This window comes from Triturus cristatus, chromosome 10 (assembly GCF_964204655.1).
Source record: "Triturus cristatus chromosome 10, aTriCri1.1, whole genome shotgun sequence".
In the NCBI taxonomy this organism is placed as follows: domain Eukaryota; kingdom Metazoa; phylum Chordata; class Amphibia; order Caudata; family Salamandridae; genus Triturus; species Triturus cristatus.
In genome coordinates this window covers 5,689,027-5,706,891 of record NC_140593.1, presented here as the reverse complement: position 1 = coordinate 5,706,891, position 17,865 = coordinate 5,689,027, and the positions used below count along the sequence as shown (strand labels likewise).

General features: G+C 46.0%; 1 protein-coding gene across 3 annotated transcripts in view; it reads right to left on the bottom strand.

Annotated features, from left to right (window-relative positions):
• The window catches only part of LOC146788707 (NXPE family member 4-like), a 652,915-nt gene that overhangs the window by 372,558 nt on the left and 262,492 nt on the right, over window positions 1-17,865 (bottom strand). The window contains exon 2 of one of the 3 annotated variants that reach the window (XM_085630309.1): window positions 438-2,837. The exons of the other annotated variants lie outside the window; for them this stretch is intronic. Coding sequence (XP_085486435.1) covers window positions 625-2,136 — 1,512 coding nt within the window. The 5' untranslated portion in view covers window positions 2,137-2,837 and the 3' untranslated portion in view covers window positions 438-624. Of the gene's footprint in view, window positions 1-437; window positions 2,838-17,865 lie in introns of those variants that run through there. 3 annotated transcript variants of the gene reach the window in all.

The following is a 17,865-nucleotide window of genomic DNA, read 5'->3' as shown; positions in this document are numbered from 1 at the left end:
AACCCACTTTCAGTTATCCAACCCACTGCCAATGACAAGGCATAAATCCAGCATTCTTGCTCGAACAGGCCGGACGGGCCCATCATAAAAGACCTCAACCCAAACCAATAATTAGGCCATAAGGCCATAAAAGTAAGGAGCAGAAACAGATGAGGAGAAAGATAGAGGGGTGTGTGCGTGTGCCATAGAATCAATAATGTCCTACTCTTTTATCTCTATCTGACCAGCTGCTTAACAAGGTACTGGCTCAACAAGTTTAGCCTCGGGCAACAGGGTCAGTTGACTCAGGTCAAACTGAAGTCAACACGAGCTCAAACTAAGGTGTATGCGTCCCTAGAGGCTCGCTTGGCCACAGTCATCCTGTAGTCGTTAGCCTATGTGAGGGCAACCACAAAATGGCGGTTATAAACAAAATGGAACCCACGGGTGCAGACTAGATCGTTAAATACACAGTGAATCCATCGGTGTAGCATGACGAAAATGCTTACGCGTACCGCACTTGTCAGTCGCGGTTCGCTGATACCAAAATCATCACGATACGACAACCTTCATTAAATGGGTTCAGAATTCACGGAACCACAGACCCTCCTTTTGCTCTTACATAGGCAATAACCTAAACTCACGTCAATCTGAATCCAGGTCTATGTTCATCAGATCATTGAGATGTTGCTGTAGCATCATCCTGGTACTTAGTAACTCTCTCTGGACAGGACTCCTCGAACACGAGGTAGCAAAAAGGCCACATATTACGGGAGCACACTGTACACAAAGACAGAACAGGAAGAGGGTAGCTAATACCATCCCAATGACCATCAGGATCTTCCATCCCCAAGTGGATAACAATCCCCAGAACCATTCCATAAACGACCAATCTCCTTCGTCCACATGTATGGACTCGGAGATCTTATGTAACTTGGAGATGGCTTGGAAAACTGTCGGAGCGTTTTCTGGGATGAAAACACAACAGCTCAATTGGATCAATTTACAGACCCCCCCTCTATCTGCAAGTATGACATCCAACGCAACTCTGTTCTGAAGAGTCATAAGGCGATCCGACTGGAGCTCAGCAGTCAAGTTACTAAGGGCGCCGGCAGTTTCGATTATGGTGGACTCAACCACTCTCGTCAATTGCCGTATGTTCCTGCTATTAACCATAGGTCCCCAAAATGGCAGAAAACCCTTCACGGAATCTCCCAATTCTTGTCCTGCGGTATCTTCCTTACTGAAGACGCCTCTAACGACTCTCGTTTTGTGGTAATCTGCCGCAGCTGTAAATGTAGGAGGCAACAAGAACGAGACAAAACATGTGCCCGAGAAATCAGGGGGCAACCATGTATATGCTCTGTCATGGCAAATGAAGTAGGTGCCCTTAGCTGCTAAAAACGATGGGGAAGTCTGGGACGCAAAAACATATGTCTCAGTGCAAACACTCTTCCCTAGCTGAGCTCTAGGATTCTTGCCATTTCCTTGCAGACAGTAATGACCCCGATGGGGTACTATCCAGATCGGGGAGGATCTCTTCGCTCGCTGGTTCCCACTCAGACTAACTCCATATCCAGTGACGTTCCATCCAATATACGCTAGTGTCTCATCTCCCGGGATAGCCTCATAAGAGCTCATTCCTCTAATCATGTCGACTATTCCCTTGACCAGAGCACTATTCTTCGGGCTATCTTTCAGAGAACGTAGGGGGTTAACTTCACAGGCATAAATGAACATAGTTCTGTATGCCCACACAGAACCATTGTAGCTAAATGGCAGTACCAGATAAGGAATACCTTTCTCGGCAGTATGGGGCATAAGGCCACACACCCAACAATTAGTTGTGTTCACTACTAGCTGGTGTTGGTGCAGAAGCTGAACAAAGGAATTATTAGCGAATTCCATTCTCCTAATGGACTCATGTTCAGGCAGAGGGTGAAAAGAATGCGAAGAAACAGTAGGAGGAGGCATAGGTTGTATAGTGGGCATGAATGTCGCTTGAATAGAGAATGTCACATATCCAATTAAAAACATTATTAAACTCAACAGTATAAACAGACATAATATTAAAAAACGTTTTCTACTCATTATTATACACATTTTGCTCTTGAAGCTCATTCTTTCAGTAGGTCTCTCCATCTCGAAAAACTCCATCCTCTAATCGTGCTGCTCGCAGCGGATGGGTGTTCTGTGCTAAGGAATGCGCCTGTCGGTCCAGGGAACGCCCTGAGACCAACCGGAACCGTCGACCTAACGTCTTCGGCTTGCACTCCAAGGACTTGGCACCGCGACCCTACAGCTGACCCCGGATGGTGGTTCGAAAAACAGAAATCAAAAAATAGTTTCTCGGAGGGGAGCTAACCAAAAGAATAGCAAAGAAGGGACTCAGTTTGTTATTCGTCCCACGACTCTCGGTCGCAAGTTACAGCGCTCTTTACCAGGCAATGTCTGTTCTCGGAAGAGTAACTCAGGTTCAAAAGTGTTCAAATGATTTGATGGAGGTACAACTTCTTGGAGAAGTTTGTCGCTCTCTGGCTCAATGTTTGTTTCAATCAGACGGGCATCGCTAAAAGGCAGAAAACGAGGCACGGTCTCAGTCTCAGAATCAGGAAGTCCTCTTTGGACCCACTGGTCGTACGGCAGAGGCAAAGGGACCCTCTTACAATGTACGCCGTGAATCCAGTTCTTTTTACCGTGCACTCGTACCGCAGAACGGGTGGACAATAACACCAGATACGGTCCTATCCAGCGGGGCTGCTCGTTCCGGGTTCGCTGAAAGTTCTTCACGAGCACCCACGCGCCAGGTTCAATGGTGTGCCCTGGATCTTCAGAACCTGTGGCAAAGTATCATGAACCTGTTGATGCAGAACACGCAATTTAGCCGTCAATTCGTACAGGTAGTCAAGCAATACAGGGTGTTCTATCTCACTAAATTTTGTCGGCCGCGGCACTCACCAAATATTTGCCGGGTGACCGAACACAACCTCATAAGGACTCAGACCCATTCGCGAATGCACAGTCATTCTTGTGGACAGAAGGGCTAACGGCAAAGCATCAGGCCATTGTAGACCAGAGCTCGCTTGAATTTTGGCCAATTTCAATTTTAACGTGCCATTGTAGCACTCAACTAGACCAGCTGACTGGGGATGATTGGCAGCGTGGAACTTCTGCCGGATACCCAACCCATCACACACTCTCTTCATCACTTGACCCACAAATTCACTCCCATTGTCACTCCAGACCACTCTCGGCAAACCAAACCTAGGGAAAAATTCCTTAATAAGGGCTTTAGCTGTGGACAAGGCAGTGTTGTCCTTCAGAGGGTAGGCTTCCACCCATCTAGAAAAAGAGCAAATAACCACTAAGACATACTTCAGGTTGTTGCACCTCTCCATGTGGATGAAATCTATCTGCAAAGCCTCAAACGGATACGTGGGGGGAGCAAAATGACCAGCTGGAGTTGGAGTTCCCTTACCAGGATTGTACATCAAACAAACCATACAGTTCTTGACCAAATTCTCTGAACACTTAGGAATGCCAGCATTTTGCCATACCGGGGCCAATGACTTACAAATCCCTTTCACACTAATGTGAGCCATCCCATGTGCCATGGTAACCACTGGAAGTACATACGCGTCAGGCAACAACCATCGCTGATGCTCTGACAACTCAACCCAACAACCATTCGAATCCAATTTACCCTTGCTTTCTCTCCATTCATTCAACTCTTTCTCTGTAGCTTCAGCTTGGATGGATTTCACACTCTCAATTGTATCTTCACACATACTCCTATCTGGAATCCATCTCGCTGGGCCCGAAACGTACATTCGACTCATCACATCTCTCGCAGTCTCTTTTGCGACTTCATCTGCAAACGCATTACCACGACCAACATCATCCGTGACTTTCTTATGCGCACTGCATTTCACGATCGCAACTTGCAACGGCAAAGTAAGAGATTCAAAAAGTTCATTCACCAATCGACCATGTTGGATCTTGGTCCCATGCGAAGTCAGAAACCCACGTTCTCTCCACAATCGTCCAAAGCTAAAAGCAACACTGAACGCATACTGGCTGTCAGTGTACACAGTCACTCTTTTCCCTTTCAACAACACACACGCTCTTGTCAATGCAATCAATTCTGCCGCTTGTGCGGAGTTGTGTGGGATACGAGCAGCTTCAACAATCATATGCAAAGTCGTAACCGCATATGCCGCAGTCGTATCACCGTTCGGGAGTTTAAAACACGAACCATCAACCCATAATGTACCATCACATTCTGCAAGGGGAGTGTCCCTAAGGTCTATCCTCCCTCTTGTTTCTTCCTCAGTCCTGAGGAAACAATCATGCTGTTCGGTATCATTTGTCTCAGTTGAAATCAGCAACAACGTGGCTGGATTCAACGTGTTGCATCTTTTTATATGTACATGACTTGCTAACAAGGTCAATTCGTAACCTGACAACCGAGCACTAGTTAAGTGCTGTGTCTTGGTACGGTTCAACAAGGTATCCACTGCATGTGGAACCATCACAGTCAGTGTATTGTTCATCACCAGAACAGCGGACTGTCGGATTGAAACAGCCGCTGCCGCTGTAGCTCTCAAACAACTCGGCAACGCTCTAGCTACCGGATCTAAAGTCGACGAAAAATACGCACATGGACGTTGCCTATCGCCAAACTGTTGGGTCAAAACTGACAATGCACATCCCTCTCTCTCGTGGACATACAATGTGAAATGTTTACTGTAATCGGGGGTACCCAACACAGGAGCTGAACACAGGGCGTCACGCAATTCTGAAAAACTCTTCTGACATTCGTCAGTCCAGGGAATAGGAGTCGGGGTATCCTTAACAGTAAGAGCTATCAAAGGTTTTGCAAGCAAGGAAAAATTAGCAATCCACTGTCTACAGTACGATGTAATACCTAGAAATGCGCGCACTTCTCTCTGTGTCGTAGGCACACTCATTTTCGCAATCGCTTGGATTCTCTCTGGGGTTAATCTCCTTCCCTCCTTCGATAAGAGGTGACCTAAGTAGGTAACTTCTTGTCGGCAATACTGCAACTTCGACAGAGAAACTTTATGATGGAATTCAGACAAGTGACGTAACAACGACAGAGTAGCCTCTCTACAAGTCTCTTCATTTTAAGCAGCGACTAAAAGATCGTCAACATACTGAATAAGGGCAGCGCCATTGGGTAGAACCAACGAATCAAGTTGCGTCTTTAAAGCTTGACTATAGATCGATGGACTCTCACAATAGCCTTGAGGAGCGCATTTAAACCTGAAGCTTCGGCCTCCTAAAGAGAAGCCAAAAATATCTCTACTCTCTGCGGCAATCGGGATGCTGAAGAAAGCGTTCTTCAGATCAATCACCGAAAACCACGTGGCTGTAGCCGGAATCAAAGTCAGTAGAGCGGTGATATCAGGCACAACAGGGAATTGTGGAACAACGATCTTATTCACCTCTCGAAGTTCGATCACAAACCTATATACAGGAGGCTGAGAAAAATCAGTTCGTTTCAGAACCGGCAAAACCGGACTATTGCACATATTACCTCTTGTTTCCTCAATCACACCTTTCTTAATCAGATCAGAGATGATCGCCAAAAGTGCTTTTTCACCATCATTTGAGATACGATACTGTGGAATGCGTGGTAATCTAGCATTCGCCTTCAATGTCACAACATATGGTGGAATCTCCAAAAGACCCACATCATTAGGACCAGTAGCCCAAAGAGAATCAGGAAGAGAAGACAATTCAGCTGGAAGTCGGTCTTTAGACAAATACATCGGAGAGATCACTCTCTTCCCCAATGTAAGCTGTACTCCAGAAGGAGAACAATAAAGCGTCGCATACAATCTCTTCAACAAGTCCAAGCCCAACAAGTTCTCACCACAACCTGTCGTCAGAATGAGGGGTGCTTTGAAGTCACAAGGTCCAACAGAAAGAGACAAAGGACTAGAAATCGGATTGCTAACCGGGGCACCAGAAAAACCTACTGAAACATTCGTTAAGCCAGACAAAGGTGCGCCAGGGAGTTTGGTGTGCATGATAGAACTTTTCGCAGCACCAGTATCCAACAGAAAAGGTTCAGACACCCCTGATGCAATCACTTCAACAGAAGGTGCACTCTGATCCACTGGAACTGAAACAACTCCCTTTCTTTGTCTGTGGCTGTCCTAGCAATCATTACCTTCCATACTCTCTCCTTCAACGTAATAATCGTCCACATAATACTGAGCCGTCCTACCAGACGCACCATTCTGTTGATCAAAACAATTCATCGAATTCTGCGGAGGCAAGGAACGCGCAATCTGAGGCACACCACGTCCTCGACATCGGGGAGCTTGTTGAACACCTTCACCTCTCATAACAGAAACACCATTCGTGCGCTGTATTAATCTCGGGCAATTATTCTTGAAGTGACCTTCTTCTTTGCAATACGCACACTGATTGGGGCCTACAGGGAAACGCGGTTGAGAAGACTCGACCATTTGCGAGCTTCTCTGATAGTGTTGTAGTTGCTGATAATCACGCTGGGTATTGCGGGGCGGGTATGCTTGCTGCAGAAGAACCTTAGTCTTCAATTCCTTAGTCTTTTTGTCCGCTTTCTCTATCTCATCTTTATTTCTATTCTCATAGTACTGGGCAGTAGCCAATATCTGCGCTGATGAAGAAACAGCCCAAGCACTTTCAGAATCCTTCAGCCTATTGCACAACTCGGGAAGCAAATTATGCACAAACTTGTCAACGAACAACCTTTGACCACCTTCTGTACCCATGTCTTGACCACTGTGGTCTACAAATGTCTCTTCAAATTTAGTGAAAAAGTCGGACACAGTTTCGTCTTTCTTCTGCTTGCACGCAGACAATTTGTCCCAATTCACACGTGTAGCAGGCATCAAAGTCTTCATATAATCAATAATTCTACCAGGGAGATCCGCAATCACATTTTCGGGTTTAGCACCACCTATTTGTCTTTCATCTGTAGTTCTAGGGATTATTTCATGTATCACCTAATTCCTGCACATGATCCGTATGACGGATCTTACTCCATATAGGCTGTGGAACAACATTCCCAAATAACATATCTATATCAGCCAAATTCATAATACAGGAACTCGCGGTTTGAGATAGCGCCTTATAAAACCCCGCAGGATTTTTACGTGGATCAGGCAGAGTCTGCTTTAGAGCTAGTACTTCGGCACGCTTCCACGGAACATGCACCCAAATGCGCTGGAAATGTGCCAGAACAGGTGGATTAGCATTCGCATCGCCAGGTCTCCAAACGGGAGGAACCTCACGCATCGGATATTGACATGCCTTTCTCCTAACTGAAGAATCAGGCTCAAATAATGACTTAGAAGGAAAATCGCTCCTAAATGACAACAATGTCGCGACTGCTCTTTCTACATCGAGACCCACTATAGTTCCTTTTGCGAACTCGGACTGCACACAGAACAACTCAGGCAGAGCCTGCCCTACCTCACTATCTTCCCACTGTTCACGGAGGAAAGAACACATCACATCAAATACATATCTTTGGGTCGGTGCTTCCCATTGATGGAAAACATTTGTAACACTCTCCAGATCATAGTGTGAAGGCTAGTTAACCCATTTACGTGCCAAGTGATCCAGCACTGTCCGTTCATCAGGACCAGGCAAATGACTACGCAATTGCTTACGCTCTACAACAGGAGACATACCTAATGAACCCATTAGAGGAGAGAAAAAACTAGCAACCGCATCAGTCATTCTTCGTCGGGCAGAAGGAGAAGGTGACAAAAGAACAGAGGACAAAGCGGAATGAGAAGGAACCGAAGTCAGGAGAGTGACAGAAGGGACAGACAACACAGGTATAGAGGTAGTAGACGAAGGAGGTAGCAAAGACGGCGGCCCTTAAGAAGGCTGCGCCAAAGCAATAGTAGTAGCCAGCAAAGGGAGAGCTGGCTGTTGAGGAACCGCTGGCGGTAAAACAACCGGAGGTTGCGCAACTACAAGTTGCGGAGGTGCGGTAGCACTCTGAGCATAAGGGGGTGGCGAACTTAATAGATGCGACATTAAAGGATCTTTCACAAGATCTTCCTTTTCTTCTTGCTGTTGAGGTGGCAAAACTGGATAACATTTGTCTACCGCTAATTTACGTTGCCTAAGCCTCTGTTCGCTTTCCTGCTCTTCCTCATTATCCCTAAACTGTATCGCAGCCTGCACCATCGACATACCTTGTGCACGTTTATTTCGTTTCGCTAACTTAATTCCCTTTTGTTTAGATTCCTTTCACCAAATGCGGAAGGAGTCGAACATTGCCGGCCGGGCTTTCTTTTAGAAGAGTCTGACTTCTAAATTATCTAAGATTTCCGTGTCGTAGCTACCGTATTGGGGCCACTTTAGGACACCATCTTTCCTAGGATACCTAATCCATACCTCATTATACGTGATGGGGCCCACGCCGTGTTTCAAATAGAGCTCATATTTCGGAGTTCCGATCGGAGGCACCGGACACGAGTCCTCCAATCGGGAATCCTTTTTACAACCATAACAAAATATCTTTCCAAGTCTGCTAAGACCAGGCATCTTCGCTCACTAGTCTAGCTTCAAACTTCAAGGGAATATCAGAAACGATAGCCTCGTGAATACACGAGTCCCTCGGCTTTTGGGGCCTGCAGGTACCAAATCAAAGCGATCCCGAAGGATACCAAATCAAAACGATCCCGAAGGATACCAAATCAAAACGATCCCGAAGGATACCAAAGCAAACCGGAAGACGCTCCACTCATACTTAACTGAAATATCGATGACGTCGCCAGAAGACCCGTCTATCGTCTCGCTTTACAAATCATCAAAGGGCTCCAAGACAGGGCGACAGTCAGGGCAGCAGTCCCTCGTAGCCGTCGGAATGCGGGGAACTTCGCAGCAAAGACTTTCGGACCACAACGACATACAGGGGCCGATGAAGTCGTAGGCCTCCCTCCAGAATTTCCACACAAAGCTCCTCACGATCTTCAGGCTTGGACCGGTACCGCTGAAGTCGCCCCGAGTTGGGCGCCAACTGAAGAACTAGGATTTTAATCCCAGCGGCGCAGGGGACACGCCCTCAGTCTTCGGGTTCACCTGTCTTAGAGTACAGAGACACGGGATTCTTCTGGTGACATCAAAGATCATATTTATTAGCTGCAGCCAGTAACAGAGATCCTAGAAGTACAACACGGTGTATGTTCTCAGGAAACTGCTCAACATAATAGAGCGGAGCGTCGTCTTTTATGCCAAAAACCACATTCCTGGCTAGCATCCATTACTCACAAACTTGACCAATCAGAGGATGATATTTACAGAGGCATCACATAACGACAAACCCACTTTCAGTTATCCAACCCACCGCCAATGACAAGGCATAAATCCAGCATTCTTGCTCGAACAGGCCGGACGGGCCCATCATAAAAGACCTCAACCCAAACCAATAATTAGGCCATAAGGCCATAAAAGTAAGGAGCAGAAACAGATGAGGAGAAAGATAGAGGGGTGTGTGCGTGTGCCATAGAATCAATAATGTCCTGCTCTTTGATCTCTATCTGACCAGCTGCTTAACAAGGTACTGGCTCAACAAGTTTAGTCGCGGGCAACAGGGTCAGTTGACTCAGGTCAAACTGAAGTCAACACGAGCTCAAACTAAGGTGTATGCGTCCCTAGAGGCTCGCTTGGCCACAGTCATCCTGTAGTCGTTAGCCTATGTGAGGGCAACCACAAAATGGCGGTTATAAACAAAATGGAACCCACGGGTGCAGACTAGATCGTTAAATACACAGTGAATCCATCGGTGTAGCATGACGAAAATGCTTACGCGTACCGCACTTGTCAGTCGCGGTTCGCTGATACCAAAATCATCACGATACGACAACCTTCATTAAATGGGTTCAGAATTCACGGAACCACAACCCGAGGCTGCCGTGACCATCCCCGTGAAGGAAAGAAGGTATTTGGGACAATCGCGCTAAAAGTACGACCCGTACTTGCCTACGTACTGAGGTTCTGTAGCGATCCGAACCCGTGTATTCGGTATCGTAGTACTGACACGATTTTGGTACCAATGAACCGTAAATGATCCATTATATGCATGACAGTGTTTTCGCTGCGCTACGAGCATGAATTCACTGAGAAATAGGGCATTCTGTTGTAAAATCATGGCATCCATTTTAGATACGGCACCCATTTTGTTTCTTGCCCACACATAGTCAATGGACGAGCGATGACCCCGGCAGAATCACCTTGTTAAGGACACGTAAGCTCAAGCCCGAGGAAGCTGACGCTGCGTGACTAGGCAGAATCAAGCTGCCTCCCCTGCCTGAGGCCAATCCTGCTATACTAGTTCTCGTGTCCATTGTCCTGATTGAGAGGCCGAATACGGTAGCCATGCCTGTTTACGATCCATAAACACCTCTTATTCTGCTTTTCTATCCCTTGCACCTGGCTCTGCTCCTCTCCTTCTGGGCTTTTACAATAGGGAGGATACGATTTTTATGATGGGGAGGATCGGTCAAAGAATGGAAAACTGACAAGGAGACGTGATCGAATACCGAAAACCTACACCTAATTATTGTTTGATGTCTGTTTATTGTCTGTTTGGGATACCGGATTGGGCATGAAAAATATTCGTGTAATGTTGCCTAAAGACATATTTCGTGTATTTAAGGAGCAACCCACTTCTTGCAATTTGAACAGTCTCGTAGATTCTGCCTTTGTGTGGTTCCTATGATTTCTGTGTCCCTGCAGTAAATAAATCTTGGTCTCTGACGCCACCATCGAGAAGCCCGCGTCTCTGTTTATTTGTGCACCAAGACGGGAAGGAACTCAGGGGTCTTTGGGTGTTGTTCCCCTGACACCTCTGGACTCTTAAAAGTCCAGAACCTCAATTTGGCGCCCAATGTGGGGCGACGTCATCCGGTACCGGTCCAAAGCCTGAAGATTTCGAGGAGCATCGTGTGAAGATTCCGGAGGGAGGTACCCCGCTTCATCGATCCCTGTATGTCGTAAAAGTGGCCCGACGATCTCTTCCACGAGGGTTCCCGTTTCTAGACGGCTACAGAGGACCGCTGCCCTGACTGTCGCCCTGTCTTGGACCCGAGGTGCAGACCTTAGTATGGCGAGACGTAGACGGGTTCTCCATGGTGACGTCTTCCACATTTCAGTTAAGTATTAAGTGGGTTGCGCTCAGTCTGGTTGTGCTTTGTTGCTCTTGTTTTGCTCTCTGGATACGTTTGTTTTTGAATTCGTAGATTATCATTAGTTGCTCTTGTTAAGATAATCTTTGTTTTGGTATTGGTTCATTTGGTAGGCCTAAGTTCTTTGCGCATTCTGGTTGGAATCTGTTCTTAGTTTATAATGACTAACAGTAGTAATTGTTTCCTGTCCTGGTTAAGTTGCAACGGGGATTCCCGGTTGGAGGATCCGTGCTCGGTTCCTCCGATTGGAACTCCTACATATGAGCTCTATTGTAAACACGGTGTAGGTCCCATCGCTTATAATGAAGTATGGGTCCGTTACACCAGGAAAGATGGTGTCCTTAGTTGGCCACCGCATGGTAGCTTTGAAATTGAAATTCTAGACAATCTAGAAATGAAGTTGTTTAAAAAGAAAGACCGGCCGGCAATGTTTGATTCTTTTCGTGTGTGGCGTAAAGAAGCCAAACAGAGAGAAATTAGGAAGACGAAGAAGGAACAGAAAGAGAAAGGGTTGACGTTAATGGAGTCTGCTAGGCAGTTGCATGTCAACGAGACTGAGAAGACAATAGAGATGGCAAATAGAAAACATAATTTGGCGATTGATAAATGCTACCCTGTCTTGCCATCTTGTCCTGCTAAGCCGATAGAGGACCATGAAAAGGATCCTCTGTTGTCTTATCAGTTGAGATCACCCCGACCGTATGCACAGGGTATTACAGCACCACAGTTACTACCTGTTGTGCAGCCAGCTGCTGGTCAGCCTGGAATAGGTGCTCCGCTTCCTTTGATTCAAGCTCCTGTCCTTCCTGTGGTTAATGTTCCCTCGGCACCCCCCCTTCCTGGGTGCCTACTCCGCCTTTACCTGCCGTTTCACAAACTGTTTTACCTGACACTCCCACCCTTACCATTTCATCTGCTCCAGTTTCCCTGTTCCCGAACTCTGTAAACATTCTGACTCCGCTTTCCGTTCGTCGGAAAATAACCGACTCTGTAACTAACATCTTAACTCCTCTCTACAGGTCTTTAATTGGGACCCCCGTTTCTGACTCTACACAGAGACGTAGCCAGTTTCCTGGTCCCCAGGAATGAGAATTATTAGATTCGACTGCTCTTAGGTGGATGTCGAAAGCTGCGAAGTATGATGCACGAAGAGTGTCAGATACATTTATGCAATGGAATGAACCAACTCAACGTTATGTCTTTGACGTGATGTGTTCTCTTGTGCGTGAAGAATGGGACGATGATGACTTAGATTCCGTCCCCTCTGATTTGATAAATGTTCAGCAAAAATTCACCGCAGGAATGGTGATAGGTTCAGAAGTAAGGGAAGCAATAGAACTAATTTTAGCTTATAGGGATGATTCTCCTCTTCGAGCACCAAGAGACTCTGATGGTTCACCGATTACTAGGAACAGACGAGGTCAATATCCGATGAGGGAAGTTCCACCCATATGGCGCGATGCAGTCCAAGCTGATGCGGTTAATGGTATTGCAGCTGCTCCGGCACATTTCCATAGAGTGTGGATACACATCCCTTGGAAGCGGGCCGAAGTATTAGCAGTAAAACAGGCGTTGCCGGACCCGCGTAAAATTCCTGCTGGTTATTATAAAGAGTTAACACAGACGGTCCAAGCGTGTGTCATGAATTTAGCAGACATCGAAATGCTATTTGGTAATGTAGTGCCACAACCCATATGGGCCAAGATCCGGCAAGAGAACCACCCAGTCGCCTTAGGAGGTGATTGGCCAGCTATTATAGCGGCAGACGCGCAACAAGTTGGTGGTGCTAAACCTGAGCCTCTGATTGCTGCTTTACCTGGCAGAATAATTAATTTGATGAAAACGCTGATGCCAGCGTTACGGGTCAATTGGGATAAGCTATCAGCATGCAAGCAAAAGAAGGACGAAAGCGTCTCTGACTTCTTCACTAGATTTGAAGAGACCTTCGTAGACCACAGCGGGCAAGATATGAGTACTGAGGGAGGTCAGAGGTTGTTTGTCGACAAGTTTGTGTTTAATTTACTGCCTGAGCTTAGTAACAAGTTAAAGGATTCTGAGAGTGCATGGGCAGTGTCGACGACAGCACAGATACTTGCAACTGCTCAGTATTACGAGAATAGAGAGAAAGAAGAGAAGGAAAAGTCAGAAAAGAAGACAAAAGATTTAAAAACTAAAGTTCTTTTACAACAGGCGTATCCGCCTCGCTCGAATCAGTCAGATTCACAGCAGCAACCCCAGTTTCAGCAACAGCCACAATTCCAGCAAGGGACGTCCCAAAGATTTAATTATGGTTTTCCCCGACAACAGTTAGCATGGAATCAGTGTGCCTATTGTAAAAAGGAGGGCCATTATAAGAACGAGTGTCCAGTACTGCACGCACAGACCAGTGGTGTCCCAGCTCAGAGAAGTAGTGGTGGATTTATGCAAGCTCCTAGAGGTAGAGGACGTGGTACAATGACTCCACAGGCTGATCGCCCATCAAATTATTTCGATCAGCGAAATGTACAATCTACGCAACTCGGTAGATCTTCACAGTATCATGTTGAGGATTACTATGAAAATAATGAAGAGATTCAGAAAAGCGAGTACTAGGACAGCCACAGGCAAAGAGAGGGAGTAGTATCAGTTCCAGTTGATCAGAGTGGACCTTATGTCGCAGTAGTTACATCAGGCGTGGTCGAACCGTTTCTGTTGGATACTGGTGCGGCAAAAAGTTCAATTATGCATGCGAAACTCCCTGGCGCACCTTTGTCTGGCTTAACGAACACTTCAGTAGGTTTCTCAGGCGCCCCTGTTCACAATCCTGTTTCTAGTCCTTTGTCAATTTCTGTTGGGCCATGCGAACTAGAAGCACCCCTTATTCTAACAACAGGTTGTAATGAGAATCTGCTTGGTTTAGATCTGTTGAAACGCCTGCATGCGACACTGTACTGTTCTCCTTCGGGAGTACAGCTCACATTGGGTAAGAGAGTCATTTCTCCAATGTACATGTCGATGGATAAGCTCCCACCGGAGCTGCGTTCCCTCCCTGATACTCTTGGGCGACTGGTCCTAATGATGTAGGTCTTTTGGAAATTCCCCCTTATGTGGTAAGTCTGAAAGCGAATGTTAAATCCCCACGAATCCCACAGTATCGGATTTCGAATGAAGGTGAACGCGCACTTTTACTGATCGTGAAAGACTTAATACAGAAAGATGTGATAGAGGAAACCAGAGGAAATGTCTGCAATAGTCCCGTTCTGCCGATTTTGAAACGCACGGACCCTTCCAAACCTCCAATCTACAGATTTGTGATTGACCTCAGAGAGGTTAACAAAATAGTGATTCCGCAGTTTCCTGTGGTCCTAGATATCACTGCATTATTGACGTTGATTCCTGCCTCAGCCTCATTGTTTACAGTGATCGACTTGAAGAATGCCTTTTTCAGCATTCCGATAGCCGAGGAAAGTAGAGACATTTTTGGTTTCTCCTTAGGTGGTCGCAGTTTCAGGTTCAAGCGCGCTCCACAAGGTTATTGTGAGAGCCCTTCAATTTACAGCCAAGCATTAAAAGGTCAATTAGATGCTCTTGTACTTCCTCCTGGTGTTGCTCTGATCCAATACGTAGATGATCTTTTACTGGCTGCTGATGACAAGGAAACTTGCAAAACAGCTACAATTTCTTTATTACGTCATTTATCAGACTTACATCACAAGGTTTCACCTTCTAAACTGCAATATTGTTGCCAAGAAGTGACCTACTTAGGTCATCTTTTGTCAAAGGAGGGAAGAAGGTTGACCCCAGAGAGAATCAAAGCAATTTCACAGATGACTGTACCAAGCACACAGAAAGAAGTGCGTGCGTTTTTGGGTATTACGTCATATTGCAGACAATGGATCCCAAATTTTTCTCTCATGGCAAAACCATTGGTAGCCCTGACTGGAAAAGGTGTTCCGAGCCCCTTGCCATGGTCTGATGGATGTCAACAGAGCTTCTCCGACTTACGTGATGCGCTGTGTTCAGCTCCTGTGTTGGGTACTTCTGACTACAGTAAGCCGTTTACTTTATATGTCCATGAAAGAGAAGGTTGTGCGTTGAGTGTTTTAACGCAACAATTTGGCGACAAACAGCGGCCTTGTGCATATTTCTCATCCACATTAGATCCGGTAGCCAGAGCATTGCCAAGTTGTTTGAGAGCTACAGCAGCAGCTGCAGTGTCTATCCGACAGTCTGCTGGACTAGTCATGAACAACATGTTAGGAGTCATGGTCCCACATGCTGTGGATACACTCATGAATCGAACGAAAACTCAGCACCTCACCAGTGCTAGACTATCAGGCTATGAGCTGACACTTTTGGCAAGTCACATTCAGATCAAGCGATGTAACATATTGAATCCAGCAACTCTGTTGCCGACTACTCAGGAGTCAAGTGATTCAGAGCCCCATGATTGTTGTTTTAGAACTGAGGAAGAGACAAAAGGTAGGATTGATTTAAAAGATACTCCGTTACTAGATCCAGATGGCACTTTGTACGTCGATGGGTCATGTTTTAAACTACAGGATGGTGATGTGACGCCCGCGTATGCAGTTACGACTCTGAGTACGATTGTTGAGACCGCAAGAGTAAGTCAGAATTCTGCCCAAGCTGCAGAATTAATTGCATTAACAGGAGCGTGTGTTTTAGCTGAGGGAAAGAGAGTGAATGTGTTTACTGATAGCCAATACGCCTTCGGCGTAGCACATAGTTTTGGACGTCTGTGGAAAGAAAGAGGTTTTCTCATGTCCCATGGGACTAAGATCCAACATGGACAGTTATTCAACGACCTGTTGGAATCTCTGATCCTACCGAATGAAGTTGCGATTGTGAAATGCAGTGCACATCGAAAGATTACAGATGATGTTGGCCGTGGAAATGCGTTTGCAGATGAGGTCGCCAAAGAAACGGCCAAGAACATGATGAGTCGAATGTACGTTACAACGTCTGCAAGATGGATTGCTGAATCAGGGATGTGTGAGAATACGATTGAAAGTGTGAAGGCAATCCAGAATGAAGCAACTAAAAATTAGAAGAATGAATGGAAGGAGAAAACGGGTAAAATGGATTCAAGTGGATGTTGGGTTGATTTGTCTGAGCAGCAGCGTTGGATGTTACCTGATGCGTATGTACTTGCGGTAGTCACGATGGCGCATGGAGCGGCGCACATTAGTTCGAATGGGATCTGTAAAATGTTAGCTCCAGTATGGAAGAACGATGGAATTACTAAGTGTGCGTAAAGAGTGGTGAAAAATTGCATGATATGCCTGATGCATAATCCTGGCAAGGGAACCCCAACCCCAACTGGTCATTTTGCTCCCCCTTCGTGTCCCTTTGAAGTGATTCAGTTGGATTTTATCCACATGGACAGGTGTAATAATCTCAAATATGTCCTAGTGGTAGTCTGTGCTTTTTCAAGATGGATTGAGGCATATCCGTTAAAGGATAACACTGCTATGTCTACTGCCAAAATCCTCCTCAAAGAGTACTTCCCCAGGTATGGTATGCCACAGATTGTTTGGTCGGACAATGGAAGTGAGTTTGTAGGGAAAGTTATGAAGAGTGTGTGTGCGGGTCTGGGAATCACCCAGAAATTCCACAGTGCGAATCACCCACAGTCAGCAGGTTTGGTTGAAGGGTACAATGGTACCTTGAAGCTGAAACTTGCTAAAATTCAAGCTTCCACTGGTCTATCTTGGCCAGACGCACTGCCTTTAGCTTTACTGTCCACCAGAGCGACTGTACACTCTCGAGTAGGGCTCAGCCCATATGAGATTGTGTTTGGTCGCCCTGCTAATGTTTGGGGAGTCCCTAGGCCAAAGGAATTTCCAATGTTGATTGATTACCTTTTTGACCTGACTGCTAAATTGAGCCTTATTCATCAACAGGTATTTGAATCCTTGCCTAAACTGCCAGAGAGTCCAGGCCACACATTGAAACCCGGTGATCAAGTTGTGGTGCGGAATTTTGAACGAACCCGGAACCTCCAGCCAAGATTCGTGGGCCCGTTTCAAGTGCTCCTGGCCACAAGAACTGCTGTACGCCTAGCTGGAAGAAAGAATTGGGTGCATGCTAGCCATACAAAGCGTGTCCCTCTCCCACTCCCCTACGACAACTGGGTTAGACAGGGATTTGGTGTATCCGAGACAGAACCTGTTCCTAGGCTCATCCCCTTCAGTGATGCAGAGTATATAACGGACAAACGAACTAAAACACAGAACTCTGATACCCCACCAGGAACTGTGCCTTCGAACCCTGAACAGAGTGTTATACAAGGCGAACATTTGTTACCTGTGGACTCGAACATTACTGTACCTGTAGAACAATTGTTTCAAGATCAAACAAGACCCGGAAAGTACAGATATAACCTACGTTCTCATTCTATGAACCAATAACATTGCATAATTACCTTTCTATTTGAAAACTGTTTTGATCTTATCGTATTCCATTCAGTCAGGAAGTTCGCTCTATAATTTTTATCCTTTTTGTTTTTGTTGTTCTCTCACCTTGCCATCTGGGTTACCGTAGGGTCGTAACGTGTGCCTTGTTTTAACTTGCAGGGAACCAGATAAAAGGTTGGTTTCTTCTGTTTATTTTGGGAACTCCCAGGGTAGACAGAGGCAATTTTTTAACAGGTACAAACCATCCG